This window comes from Meleagris gallopavo, chromosome 17 (genome assembly GCF_000146605.3).
Source record: "Meleagris gallopavo isolate NT-WF06-2002-E0010 breed Aviagen turkey brand Nicholas breeding stock chromosome 17, Turkey_5.1, whole genome shotgun sequence".
NCBI lineage: Eukaryota > Metazoa > Chordata > Aves > Galliformes > Phasianidae > Meleagris > Meleagris gallopavo.
In genome coordinates this window covers 12,907,433-12,921,284 of record NC_015027.2, presented here as the reverse complement: position 1 = coordinate 12,921,284, position 13,852 = coordinate 12,907,433, and the positions used below count along the sequence as shown (strand labels likewise).

Genomic DNA, 13,852 nt, shown 5'->3' with positions numbered 1-13,852 from the left:
GAAAGCCTCCAGGGATGGGGCATCCACAGCCTCCTTGGGCATGCGACCCCCTCCAGCTCAAACTCTGACCATAGCAGCACCAGGGCCACCAGCTATCCCTACCACCAGCACACAGAACAGCACACGTCCCCATCAGAGATGTCAATTCATGCAAGGTTTTGCTAAACAGATGATCATTTTCTAAAAGGGAAACATAAAAAGAGCGCGGCAGTGCGAGATGCTCCATGCAAATCCTTTCAGGTGTCAAACTACTCCAAGGGCCCATCCTCACCCGCTATGCAAAAGCACTCAAAAGCTCATCAGAAAGAAATAGAGGGTTTCAGGCAAACAGGTGACAAACAGGAGCAGACAGCGACGGCACTCGGCAGTGCTGACAAGTGTGCGTGGGGCTGGGGATGGGATCTGTGCATCCCAACAAAGGGAGCATCAGTGCACACCCATGGGAAGGAAATACTCAGTGTGTGATGTACACCACTCACCACCCCTCCTGCTTCCTTGTAGATGGATACCTATGGCCAACCCAACAAGGGGCAGGAATGGAGCTGCTCACCCCACAGTTCCCCGTGCCCCGATGCCAAATAAACCTGCATAGGTGGATAAACAAGCAGGCTGAGTACTTGCTCTGCAGGCATGTGTTGCCATCCTACTGCCGTCATTATCTTAATAGAAAGATTAAAAAGAGGCAATTTGCAGAAGCAGGTGATGTTCCCCTGCACCTGCCTGCACCGCGCTGGGTGTTATTCACCGCTCCGCTCCTCTCCAGCACACTCCAATTATCAATGCCGGCGCTGCTTTTAAAGGAAGGGAAGCAGGGTGAAACATTAAAAAAAAAAAAATAGAAATCATCAGCATTTCGGTCAGCTCTCTGCAAAGGATTAAAGACTGCGGCCGTCTGGGTTGTGGCGGTCGGAACTCAGCCCTGAAGATTGATGGCCTTTTGACTGCCTTAACTGCGCGATATTCTGTATTAAATCAGTGCAAGGAGCTCTGCATGGCACACAGCCACCTCCTGCCCAGCAGAACGGATGGGGAATGGCTGTAAGAAGGGGGAAAGCCCGCAGGTTTGAGCTTATGGTAAAAATTTCAGGAGGAAGCGCCCCTTCTGCTCCATTCCTGAAGGCTCACGCAAAGTGAGCTGCCTGAATACCCAAAACTGAGGCATGGGGCTGAGCGTAGGGACAGGCAGTGAACTGCTGAGCAGAAAGGCTCCTTCTCACACAGCCAGCAGGAGCAACACTGCCTTGATATCTCAAAAATCAAACCCAAACTAGCAGATGTTACATTTATCCTCATTACAGCAAGAGGCAACCACAGCCCCCTGCCCTGAAAAGCAGGTTCCCATATCAAAGCCAATGGTGAAATATTGATCCAAGTGCCCATCCCCGCTTCCCCAGGCCGGCTGCGTTCTGAGGTTCAGCTCTCACTGATCTATTATTCTCTTTCTGGAGCACAAAGCAGAACTTTTTAGCGTGGCTGCGAATGACGGTGCCTGGAGGCTCTTTGAAGGGAGCTGCAGCCCTGTGTCATCCCCTGGGATGTGTGCTCTGCGGTGAGGGTGCTGCGGGGAGGAGGTGAGGAGCTAATTGCCTGGAGGTCCTGCTGCTCGTTAGGCACTTCTGCTTCCTTGATTTCCTCCTGACGTTCCTCTGAGGAGCGCACAAGGATGGCAAACGGTCTCAAGCAGGCGATGTGGGGAAAGGTGTGGATGGGGACAGGTGATGCAACCCCTGAATTGGTAAAAGAAATAGGTGGGGTGATAGGATTTGGGTTTTTCCTCCCAGCTTGGGGGTGGTTCAAAGAGGGATGCTGGCTCCATTTCCCAGCATGGTCACCTCTGCACTAACCACCACTGAAAAGCACATGGTGAGCCCCAAGGGGACGGGCAGCTCACAACGGACATTTTCCGTCCCAAGGCAGGGCAGTGTGCTGCATGGCCTCATGCGTGCTCCCATTTTTTGAGGCAATTCCCCACAATTCATACCACCAGAGGGGAAGCACAGGCTGCACGTGCCTAGAAAGCCCTAGGCAGAGGTTCATTAAGCTAATTAGGGTGCTGCAAACCTTTCATCTCAGACAAGGCGATGGGAAGTTCTTCATGGGCTGCCCTGGGGTGCAATGAGCTGATGCACGCTGTGAGCATGGTGGGCTTGGGGAGATCTGTTCCAAAAGAGAAGTAGAGGAGAACTCAGAGCAAACTGTTTCTGGGGGGAACCTGAAATCCTCGTCAGCTCTGCTTCCTCCTTGTAACTATCCAGGAAGCCAGCAGAGCCCCTGGTCTGTGCATTGCCCACACCAGGATGACCCATTGTGAGGGGAAATGAGCTTGCCCATAACTTGGGGCACATAAAGAAGAGGCTGTGGGAGATGCTTCTCATCATCCCTGCAAAGCCACAGCTGGGAGAAAAGGAATAGATCAGAGAAGCTGTGAGTGCCCCCAGAGGGGATCAAGGCCAGGCTGGATGGGGCCCTGGGCAGCCTGATCTGGTGGGGGGCATGCAGCCCGTGGGGGCTGGAAATGGATTCTCTTTAAGGTCCCTCCCAACTCCAGCTGTTCTATGATTCCGTGATCAGCTCGAGCCTGACCTCCTGACTGATGCCCCAGCTCTGGGTGGGACATCTCCTGCAGCACTGTGCCCTTCTCCCACACCAACATCTCACCACAATGCCAGCAGTCAGAGCCCCACACCTCCCACCCCAACACCAATCCCCATCTAAATGCATCACCACGCCCGCAGCTCGCTGAGTGGTGAGAGGCGGCTGGGCTCCTCGTTAAAGGACACGGTGAGAAGTTTCTCCTCCAAGCATGTGAAAGCTCCCCCCTCCTCTTGATGTAGTGCCGCAGCAGTAATTAACATTAATGACATACCTAAGGAGAAGCAGAGCCCAGAGCAGAGGGATGATGGCAGCACAGAGCCAGCTCGGGACGGAGGTAACCCATCACTGTCAGGGCATGGTGTGTGAGCCGTGCTTTGAGAAGGCTGGAGGTGATCCAGAACCTGTGAACGGCTCCACTGACTCACCACCAAAGCACAGAAATTAATCAGGAGAGCTATTTGGAAAGAGGGATGCTGCTCGTTTGGCTCTCCCAGTCCCCACTCTGCAATGCTCTCCCTGCTGCACCTGGACTGGGATGGTCTCTGAGTTTTCAGGTGGCGTACAAGAGGGAAAACACAACACATAAGATACTGCCTAGGGACTGTGTACATTTTGGGAGAGTCACTGATGCTCATCCCCATCACCATGAGCCCTTGTGCATCGCCAAGGCTGGAAGAAGCAGTGCCAGACAAGAGCTGCCTCAATGCAGCCCATGTAGAACAGGAAATAATTGATCTGCTTGGTAAGAGCAGTGACTGGGATTGATATGAGGGGAAAACATCGTCATGGCAAGGCTGCAGGACAGCAGGATGAATGACCCACTGCTGAACTGGTTAACGAGGGCCAGCCTAACAGCGGGACAGTGGGTGGGAGCCCTCTGCTCTCAGTTTCCTGCCTGGGTGCCCCACCTCAGCCCACCCTACAAATGGCCATGGTTGAGCCAGCATGAATCCAGGCACACAGGGATCCTCTTTTTCCTGAGGAATACATGGCTAACACTGGGGCAACACAGCTGCTCCAGCTCCAGGATGAGTTTGCAGATGCTCAGCCAACAATCCTGAGCAACACCTTCTGAAAAGAGTGTGCTCACAGCACAGCACAGCTCTTTTGAGAGAAATAATCTCTCCTTGAAGAAATAATCACTCCCAGCAGGGCTGCCCAGGGCAGAGCCAGTGCTTGGGGAAGGCAAAGTGAAAGAGAAGAGCAAGGGACATAGGAGATGCACCATTCTCAGAGGGTTTTCTATTACACAAGATGGAGAAGCAACCACCCACAGTAGAGGTGCCAGATGTGAGCATTGGATAGGGCTAAGTGCTCATTTGAGCAGAAGGTTAGAGCTGGAAATAGCACAAAGGCAAGGCAAAGAGCCACCATCCCAGGCAGCACCACCCAGATTGTGAAAAACAGCATTCAAACTCAACCTCAGTGCCTACAAGGCAGCAAGGTGCCCATCCCCAGGTTGCCTTTCCCACCAGCACACCCAACCCCATCTGCACAAATGCCCTCAGTGCAATTCCCAACCTTGTTCCCCTTAAACCTCACCCCTCCACACACAAAGGCAGCCTTTGAACCATCCCAACTTTCGCTCCCCAGATAATGTCTTTTTTAAGACCTTCCACAGTCTGTTTGCTTTCTGAGGTTGCTTGTTGGGTTTGGTGTTTGGGGCTTTTTTTTGTTTGTTTTGTTTTCTTGCTGATGAATAATCATTAACTATCCGTGAAAGATGTAAATGGCCCGTGGAACTCATGAGGTATTAAATGGGCATTATATTATCAGCCACTCTAAATGTTTGGTTTCCGTTTCAAGACCAATCATGAGATGTTTATGGATTGTGGATTTATGGAAGCCAAGGGATCTTTCAAGGAGTAATGTTCCATGCCCCAGAGTTACGGTCAGCAGCTGGAGGCTGTAAGCTCCCAAAGTTTAACCCCTGCTGCAGAAAGCTTCAGCATACAGAACGGATTAAACCCTAGAAACAAGCTCCAAAGCAAAACGTGAGCAAATGCATCAGCTATCATAGAAAGGAAAGCAGCAGCCACATCGCTCATGGGGACAAGGCCGAGCCCAGGGTCTTGCTGTGGTCAGCCCATCCCCATTGGGGGCAGCCCCTGAGGTGGGTCCCAGCAGGTGGGGGTCTGCAAAGAGGCAGCGTGGGGTTACACCCACAGTAACGAGGAGGTTAATGTGCTGAAAGCAGGGTGTGCAATCGGAAAAAAACATTTGGAGCCAAAAGCTCCATTTCAGTGATCCTCATGGCTGAGGTCAGGAGGAAAACTGCCTCCTGCAGAGAGCACAGAGGAGGGGGACGTCGTGAAAGTGGTGACATTAAGAGAAACCGCCCCAGAACGCACCCAGCCATAAAACGAGAATTAGCTGATAAGAGCCCAAGAAGGCTGTTCTCCACGGCAGGAAAAGCACCCAGGCTGCAGCACCGCTCCGTGTTCAGCTGCTGCAGGGCAGGGCGAAATGAAGCTGCCTCCTAAACGCAATAATTGTCATTCCCGAGCACTAATGGGATTAGGAAGCGGGATTTAGTGGTTGCCTCCTGAAAATCATTAAGTGCCATTAGAGAAAATTAACCTCCTCAGCACTCCCAGAAGCTCTGGGGAGGCTGGGTCTCGCAGCACCCCATCCTTCCATACCTCCCAGATGAGCACCCCACCGATGCCCTATCAACATTTGTTCCCTTTCCTCTGTTAACTGAGTTTAATCACCCCTTGGGCTGCAGCTGGTGGCCAGTGAAGGGGAATCATCCCAGCATCCGAGGCGGCACTGGGCAGAGGGACACGGGGAGGGATGGGGCTGTGATGGCAGCAGGGATGGGGCTGTGAGGCTGTGCTGATGTAAAAGCCCTCTCTGATGTTTACGAGCCCTCCTCGGCTCACACAAAGAAGTCACGGCACCCCGCTCCCTGCCTCACCTATCCCCGTGGGGAAGCAGCAGATGAAAGCTTTCGTGCTCAATGCACATCTCCAGCCTCACTCTGAAGCCGTGTCACCAAGACCCGGGGTGTGCAATGATCAAATGATTCAGGGGAACCAAATGCAGCACTGGGGGCGGGGGGGGAGTGCAGTTTCCCAAGCGTCGCCTTGCAGGAACCCAAATCAAATCATTTCCCAAAGAGTTTCCCATTTACAGACAGAAATCCATCACTGCCCGTACGGGAGGAGGATGGCCGCCCTCACTGCTTGCACCGAGCGCGGCCACAGCTGCTGGGGTTGGGGGCTGTAGGGTCGCCATACGTTGCCACCCGACCTCAGCAAGGAGCTGGAGGGTTTGGGGGTTGGTCCCTAAAAGGGCCCGAAGGAGCGGGCAGGGATAAGTCCGCTTCCCAGCACTGCAGCAGCCTCTGCCGGCACCGGGCTGCAGAGCAGGAGCAGCCGGAGCGCCGCGTTAACGCCGGGGATGCGAAGGCACCGGGAACGGCGATCGAGGAAGGCGTGGGAAATGTGCGTGCTGCAGCTGGAGGAGGACTTCGTTCCCTGTTTGTATCTCGTGGCCCGGCTGCACGTTGGGTCCCAGCCCTGCCTTGGTGAGGTGTTAAATAGGAGCACCCCAAAACTACATCCAGGCATAGCAGTACGGAATATCCCGAGCTGCAAGGGGTCCGTGGAGATCACCAAATCCAACCCTTGGTCCCAAAGAATCACGGAATCTCTAAGGTTGGAAAAGACCTCTAAGATCACCGAGTCCACCCCCACCACACCCACTGACCGCATCTCTCAGTGCCGCATCTCCACGCTCCTGACCGCCTCCAGGGACAGTGACCCCACCACCTCCCTGGGCAGCACACGCAACACCCAAAACCCAAACCCTACGGCTGAGAGCAGCGTCCCATTGCTCCTGAATGCAGCTCAGGGCCGTGCCCACTGCCCTGGGGATCTGTGCCATGCCCTCCTCCCCCTGGGGCAGAGTCTTTCCTTAACCCCATTCTGACACATCTCCATGCCTTTCCCTCGGGTCAGAGGGACCATTTGGGACCCCGGGGTGGGGACTTAACGGGTGACCCACTTACTTGGGGGTGTGGGCCTCATCCACGCGGTGCCCCAGCTGGAACTCGTGCGACTTGCTGCGGTGCAGGGCTGTGAAGCCAGGCAGGAGGTGGATGAGTTTTCGGGAGGCAGGTGGGGGGGTGCCGGGGGGTTTCAGCTTGTTCCTGCGGCGCAGCGGCGGCGTGCCTGGCGGTGTCATGGTGGTGACGATGTTGGGGGTGCGCGGCGGGGTGTGAGCGGCGTGCCGCTGCCGAGGGGAGGGAGGCAGGGAACGGTGGCCGGATTCCACGGGGGGACACAGCCCCGGGTGGCCCTCCACAGTCAGGCGGTCCACGTGGGTGTAGAGGGGGCCGTGGCAGTGGTGCTGGGCGCACTTGGCGGGGGGTTTGGGGCTGGCCGAGAGGTGCGTGCGGCTCCATGGGGCGGGTTCTTGGGGACAGCCAGGCTGGTTCTCCTTGCCCGGCTCCGTCGTGGGCCACTGGATGGTCCAGTCCTGCTTGGAGAGGCTGCCGCCTGCGACAGAGCACACACAGAGCCATGGGGTGGGTGACTCGCAGCCCACCCTTATGGAGGGATCCATCCCAAACCCAACCCGGGAACAAAGAGCCCATCCAAGCTCCGACAGCCCCATCTCATTTCACCCCTTTGTATCGGTGTGATTTGCAGAAATGAAAGTGGGGGAAAGACAACAAAAAGGGAGCGTGGCACCTCACAACCCCTCATTATCAGTCTCTGCGGTGCAGGGATGAGTGAGGAGCTGTCGGCTGTGACTTCAGAGTGCCACAGTGATGGAGCAGCTCTGAGCTCCCGGCCCCGACCGCTTTTGATCGCCGCCTCGAAGGCAAGCAGCGTAAGAAATGTCATCTCTTTATTTTAAAAGCGCCTCTCCCCGTCCCTTTGTTTGGTTATTAATTGCCGGCCCCGTTATCTAACTGAGCTTCTTTGAGGGGAGCTCTTTGCTTCAGGCTCAGAGAGGGGTAAAACAAAGGAGGAGAGGGCTTTGGGATTGCAAAAGCTTTGGGATTGGATTGATAGGGGAAAGGGGGTGATGTTTTTTCTTGGATTGTTCCAAAGCAGAAAATGAAGCCAATGAAGATGCAAATCCATCTGTAGGAAAACCTCACGCCTTGTGCCGTACAAGAACACTGCCACCCAGTGGGATCTGTGTGGGGCGATGCCAAATCCAGGGAGCAGCACCCCTGGGGAGCTCAGGGCAGCTTCTTCCCTTTCCTTCTCCAAAAGCAGCACACAGTGACCAGGTGAGCACTGACGTCATGCGTGGCACCCAGCCCTGTCCCCACTGCACACCAAGGGGTGCGCCCTGCAGGCTGGCCTCAAAATGGATGCCCAGCGCCTCACATCACCCCATCCCACACCTCATTTTACCTCTAAAGTCACTCTCAGCCCCTCCAAAGCCAAAGCTTTCCCCAGCAGCAGGCAGAATTTGGGCCGGAGGCTCCCACGTCCCTGCTGCCATCACCCTGCGGCCTCACACAAACAGAGTGCTGCACCATTCCCCACGCACCACCAGTAACCTCAGCTCACAGCTCCATCCACAGGCACTGCTCAGCTCTCACTTCAAGCCCTGGTCTGCTAATAAATCCTGCAGCCAAGCACACAGCAGAGAGAAATCCAATACTGCTGTTTAGCACAATAACGTTAAAATCAGGTCGGCACTGGATTTGATGGAGCAATGTGTGTGCCGTCTGTGTGCAATCCAGGGATCCTTCCAGCACACACGTGGGTCAGAAGTGTCCCCCATCACCCAAAACCACCCAGGCAAAACACATTGCCATCAGAGCCACAAAGGAGAGACCTTCCTCCTTCTCCCAGCCCCATCCACGCAGGGAATTGGCTTGGGAAATTAGCGGCCCCTAATGAACAACTCGATAAATAGAGATGGATGGAAAAGGTTAACAGCCACACCTCATTGCTGCTTTATTAGAGCTAATCTGGGCTTCTAGAAATTGACCACCACCACGGCTCAAGGAGACGTTACATGATGATATGGAGAGGCAACACTTTGCTCCTCAATGGCATCGGGAGGGCTGCTGGTGCAGGAGCTCCCATAGGGCAGCCCAGTGCCCTCCTGCAGCCCCCAGCAGCTTCCAGCAAACACCCTCAGCATCTCTGCCTGAGCGGAGGGCTCACGTGTGTTTTCCAAATGGGAATTCCCTCTGCTGAGCGCAACCCAAAAAAAGGGCAGGAGGGGATGCAAGTCAAGCTGCGTTTGTTTGCACCGGGCTTTAAAAGCCAAAGGTGTTTAAACAAAGCGTTGGCTGAGAGACTGCCTGGGCTGCTGCCCTTCCTCAAATATCGGAGGGATTCAGGGAAAATGCCAAAGGGAAGAGGGCAGAAATCCAGGCAGGAGCTGGATTTGGGGAGCAGTCCTTTGGGGCGGTGGGGCTCTGTAGGAAATGTCAGGCTGGGCTGCAGCCCTCCCACCTCACTGCTCTGCCGTGACACCACAGCAGGTCACAAAGATCCCTGCAGGGATCATCTTGCATCCCCCATATCCAGTGGGATGCTCCTGTGTGAGCAGGGACCATCCCCCCCCCGCTTGATCCATCCTCCGGGGTGCAACGAAGCACCGGGGGGACAGCAGCAGCCTGGGGTGCTCCAAACTGCCCCCTTCCCACCTGCGAGGGGAGGGAAGACAGCGCAGCACACGTGGGCACAAACAGCCCAAGGATGCCAAGAGGTTTGGAGATGGCCCCAAGGAGGGGACCCCCGCCCTTCTGCCACCCCCTGCCTCCAACCCCCCCATTTCCAGCCTCCAACCCCTACGTTCCACCTTCCAGCCCCCCCTCCAGAGCATCGCTGCGCCTCTGCGGATCTCTGCTGCCACCTCCCGGCCACACCGCACCGCGCCGCAGCCGCACCGCCAAACCTCCCCCGCCCCCCACCACGCAGGAGCAAGGCTTCGGCACAGGGATGCTCCGTGGTGGGGCCTTTAGAGGCTACAGGGCTTTCCCAGCCCCCCCGCTTTCCCCCTCATCAGCCTCCTTGCCACAGGGATGTACATGGCTGGCACCCAACCATGGGGATGTGTGCGCTTGGCACCCAGCACCCAAACGGGGTCTCCTCTCCCTATTTTAGACCACAACCCCCTCTCCCAAGCCTTTCCCCAGGTCACCAGCCCTGCTCACCAGACTTATGGACGCTGCGGAGGCAGGAGAGGGATGCGTTGAGGCGGGCACACTCCTCGCTGTTGGCCCCAAACTTCTCCACGGTCTCGCAGACCTGATCATCGGTCATCTCCAGCAGCTCCTCCAGGCTCAGCTGCCCAGGGGCTATTTCCTACCAAGGCGGGGAAAAAAGAGGGGGAAAAACCACCCGTGGGCATCTGCTGCTCGATGAGAACTTTGGAGTACGGAGCAAGGAGCCATTCCCTCCTGAGGGATTTGGGGTTTGGGGGGGTTCTGGGGGACTGTGTGGACATATCCTGCACAGCAGTATGGTGTCCACACCCACAGCTGGCAGAGTCATGGGGGGGCTCTGGCCAGCACCTCCCTCCCCCTTGAAGCATCTCTCCATGCAGTGAAACAATTGGGTCCCATTGCTCTCCCACCCCCTTTTCCACCAATACTTGCTATGCTGATCTTATAGCCTAAAAGCACAGCTCTGAGGCAGCTTCCATCCTGGGGAACAACTGTCTCCTTGCCAAATTTTACTCAAGAGTCCCAAGGCTGGGAGCTGGGATGAATCCCCCCCAGTGTGGGAGATGGTATGGAACTCCAACTCAGGAGATGGGGTGGATCACCAACCAGGAGACTTGATGGATGGCCCCAGCCTGGGAGAAGATTAGAGGGATCCCCAGCCTGGGGGATGATGGGATGGATCCCTCAAACCAGGAGATGGCATGGACCTCCACCTGGGCACATGTGGTGGATCACCAACCCAGGAGATAGGGTGGATCATCCCAACCCAGGAGATGATAAGATGGATCCCAACCGGCGGGATGCTGGGATGGGTACTGTCAAAACGTGAGATGGTAAGGACCTCCAACTCGGCAGATGTGGTGGAGCACCCCAACCCCGGAGACGATGGGATGGATCCCCAGCCTTACCTCCATCACCTCCTTGCGGATGTCGACGATGCGGAACCAGTGCAGGAGCTGGGGGAAGCCCTCCAGCTTGGCGTTGCGCTCCTGCAGGGCCACCTTCCTCTTGCAGGAGAGCTGCCGGCTGAAGTACTTGACCAGCTTGCTCTGCGAGAGAAGGGAAAACCCCATGGAAGCCCCCTCATCTCCCACTCCATCAGGTTGGAAATCAAGCTATCTCAGCTCCATCCCCATCCCCAAATCCCTCGGCTCTAGGGACGGATGCACATCGCCCCACAGGTTCCCTCTAATGCAGGAGAGAGGAATGACAGGGACAGCCCTTCTCCATCACAGCTCACCTGCTGACCCAACCCACGCCCAGTATGGGTGCAAAGAGACCCCAGGAACCCCCCATGCCTGGAGCATCCCCGCATCCCAGCGCTCGCTCTGTATTCCCTTCCCACGGCAGCAGTGCACATCCACCTCCTTCCCTGGGCCCAGCACCACTGCGAAGCCATCGCACTCACACGCTCGGCTCCCAAAATAACGCCGCCGAGCGCCTGCCCTCCTTTCTGGGAAATGTAGAGCAGAGCCCTGGGAGCCTGCAGGGATTTCCCACTCTGCTCTCCAGCTGGGAGATTCCCCGCCGCCGGCAGCGCTAGATGGTGCTGTGCCCCTGCCCAGCACCCCAAAAATAGACATGTCGGGAACGGAACGCATGGTGGGATGGATGGGCCCACGGCGTGGCACTGGGGGGTCCAAGGAGTGACACCCCCAGCCCTGGTGCGGGAGCTCCTGACCCCATTGATTCCCATTCAGTCTGAGGTTATTACCGAAAATTATTGCCTGAAATAAAGCCACGGAGAGCCAACCAAGAAAGTCGTATGAGGTTTCTGCATCACCCCTCGGAGCTGGGGTGGTTCCCATGGATGCTTCTTAAGTGATCCTTCCTCCAACAGCCTCCAAGGAAGGGTTCGGGGGCACTGTGCCCTTTTTCCCACCCCAGAGGGGCTCACACTGCTGAGATTTGTGTGGGCACCACACAAACCTTTCCCTGTCCCTACAGGAGGGCTGGAACACACACAGAACTGCACAGCCATGGGGAGAACCGGGCACAGCGCTGCCTCCAAGCACCTCCATCCCAGCACCTCTCCTTGCGACAGGGAGCAGCGGGGTTTCCGAGCTGCACTGACACAGGGACAGGGCTGGGACACAGGGACAGGGCTGGGACACAGGGCAGAGGTGCCACCAGTGTCACAGGGACGGGCCAGGAGCTGGGCAAGGATGGGACCAGGATCTGATGGGAAAAAAACTGCAGCTCCCCCTATGGATGCACCTATTCCAAGCTGCAGGTGGGGACACCTGCATCACAGCCTGGAGAGAGCAGAGGCGCTTCGTTAGTGCTAATGAGGGCACAGGTGTGTTCCTGCTCCAGCAGCATCTCCTGGGCCCACATGGGCATAAAGGAGCCATCGCAACAGCAGCACAGTGCCCTCACCTCCACACCAAACATTTGGAATCCTGCACTGCCACCTCAACACTGTGCAGCCCCTTCGGCTTGTCCGTGCCTCAGTTTTCCATCTGTGAAACGGGCTCAGAGGGACCCAGAGGCAGTGCTGTGGGGCTGCAGGCAGCAGGAGTGGGCTGCCTGGGGGGCAGCAGAGCCTTTGTGGCACCTGTATGCAGATGTGTATGCGCGTCGCTCTATCTATCCGTATGCATTTTACATATAGGTGCACGTTTCATGCATGCATGCTTGCCCCTAGGGGTGCCCTTCCAGGTGCCTCTCCCTGCAGAAAGCAGGGCCAGCAGCAGCGGTGTCCCCTTAACATCATTCCCCTGCCACGGGGGTGGCAGCAGCCAGGCTGTGCTCAGGGCTCTCCAACCCTTCGGTGACCCTCAGTGAGATTTCCCTATCTTGTTCCCCCAGCAGGGACAGATGCCACGGGAACCCCGAAATCGAAGAAACGAGGAGCTTTACTCTTCATCCTTTGAAACGAGGATTTAGGAAAATAAACTCACAGCAGTGCCTCCCCGCTTCGCTCCAGCCGAGCGGTGCCCCCGCACCTGCGTCACGGCCTTGGGACGCGGCGGCGGCAGCTCAGGGCCACGTGTGGCCCCACTGATGTCAACAGAACCCCAGGACAGTGCTGGCAGGAGCCAACGGATCCATCACTTCCATCATCTCCTTCAGTCCCATCCGTGAGAGAGAGATGGGAGCCCCGGAGCGGCGCCCAGCCCATACAGGGCCGTGGGACGTACCGGGTGCAGCTGGATAAACCTGCACCGCCTGCCCCAAGACTGCCACTGCTCCAAAATCCTTCTTCTAGGACCCCCACCCACAGCCCCCGTCTTTTCCCCATCCTGTGATGTGGATGTGACCAGGCCAAGAGATGCAGTCCGGTGGGAAGAATGCAGCCTGATGGGGAGCCTGGAGGAAGGGATGAGGTGGGGCCACGGGGTAGGATCCAGCCAGAGGGATACAGCACAGTGAGCATGGAGGAGTTCAGGGGAGAGCTGCAACCCAATGGGGAATTAGGAACCTGGAGAATGAGATGTGGCCAAATCATAGGGCTGCAGCCCCGTGGATAGGACACAGTCTGGCCAAAGGGATGCAGCTGGCGAGGATTTAGGGACCAGGAGGAAGGGATGCAGCCAGGCCACAGCCTGGTGGGGACTTAGGATCCTGGTGGGTAGGATGCAACCTGGCCAAAGGGCTGTGGCCATCCCTGATGGAGGTGAGAGCCCAGGGGAAGGGATGCAGGCTGACTGGGAGCTCGGAACCTGGAGGAAAGGATGCAGCCAGGCCACAGGGATGCAGCTCAGTGGAGAATTAGGAGCCCAGAGCAAGGGATGCAACCCCATTGAAGGAATGCAGGCTGATGGAGAACTGGGAACCCAAAGGAAGGGATGTGGCCAAACCATAGGGATTGCAGCCCCCTGGCCAGGATGCAGGCAGGCCAAAGGGATGCAGCTGATGGGCAGACAGGAGCCCAAAGGAAGGGATGCAGCCAGGCCCAAGGACGCATCCTGATAGGGATTTAGGATCCTGGAGAAAGGGACGAGGAGAGGCCATGGGGACGCAGCCCCGTGCGGATCAGGCAGCCTGGCCAGAGGGACGCATCCTGGCGAGGATACAGGAGGCAGCAGGGATGCAGGCAGGCCGTGGGACGCAGCGCGGGGTCGGACGCGGGGTCCCGGCGGCGGGGATGCGCGCAGGCCG

At 56.9% G+C, this 13,852-nt stretch overlaps 1 protein-coding gene across 1 annotated transcript in view; it reads right to left on the bottom strand.

Annotated features, from left to right (window-relative positions):
* Nucleotides 1–10,844, bottom strand: part of LOC104913615 (mitochondrial sodium/calcium exchanger protein) — a 16,923-nt gene extending 6,079 nt beyond the window's left edge. Inside the window, exons 1-3 of the mRNA XM_010720583.3 lie at nt 10,657–10,844; nt 9,737–9,887; nt 6,611–7,100 (exon numbers count right to left, since the gene is read on the bottom strand). Of these exons, the coding sequence (XP_010718885.2) occupies nt 6,611–7,100; nt 9,737–9,887; nt 10,657–10,821 (806 nt within the window). The 5' untranslated portion in view covers nt 10,822–10,844. The remainder of the gene's footprint in view (nt 1–6,610; nt 7,101–9,736; nt 9,888–10,656) is intronic.
* Nucleotides 10,845–13,852: the final 3,008 nt, after the last annotated feature.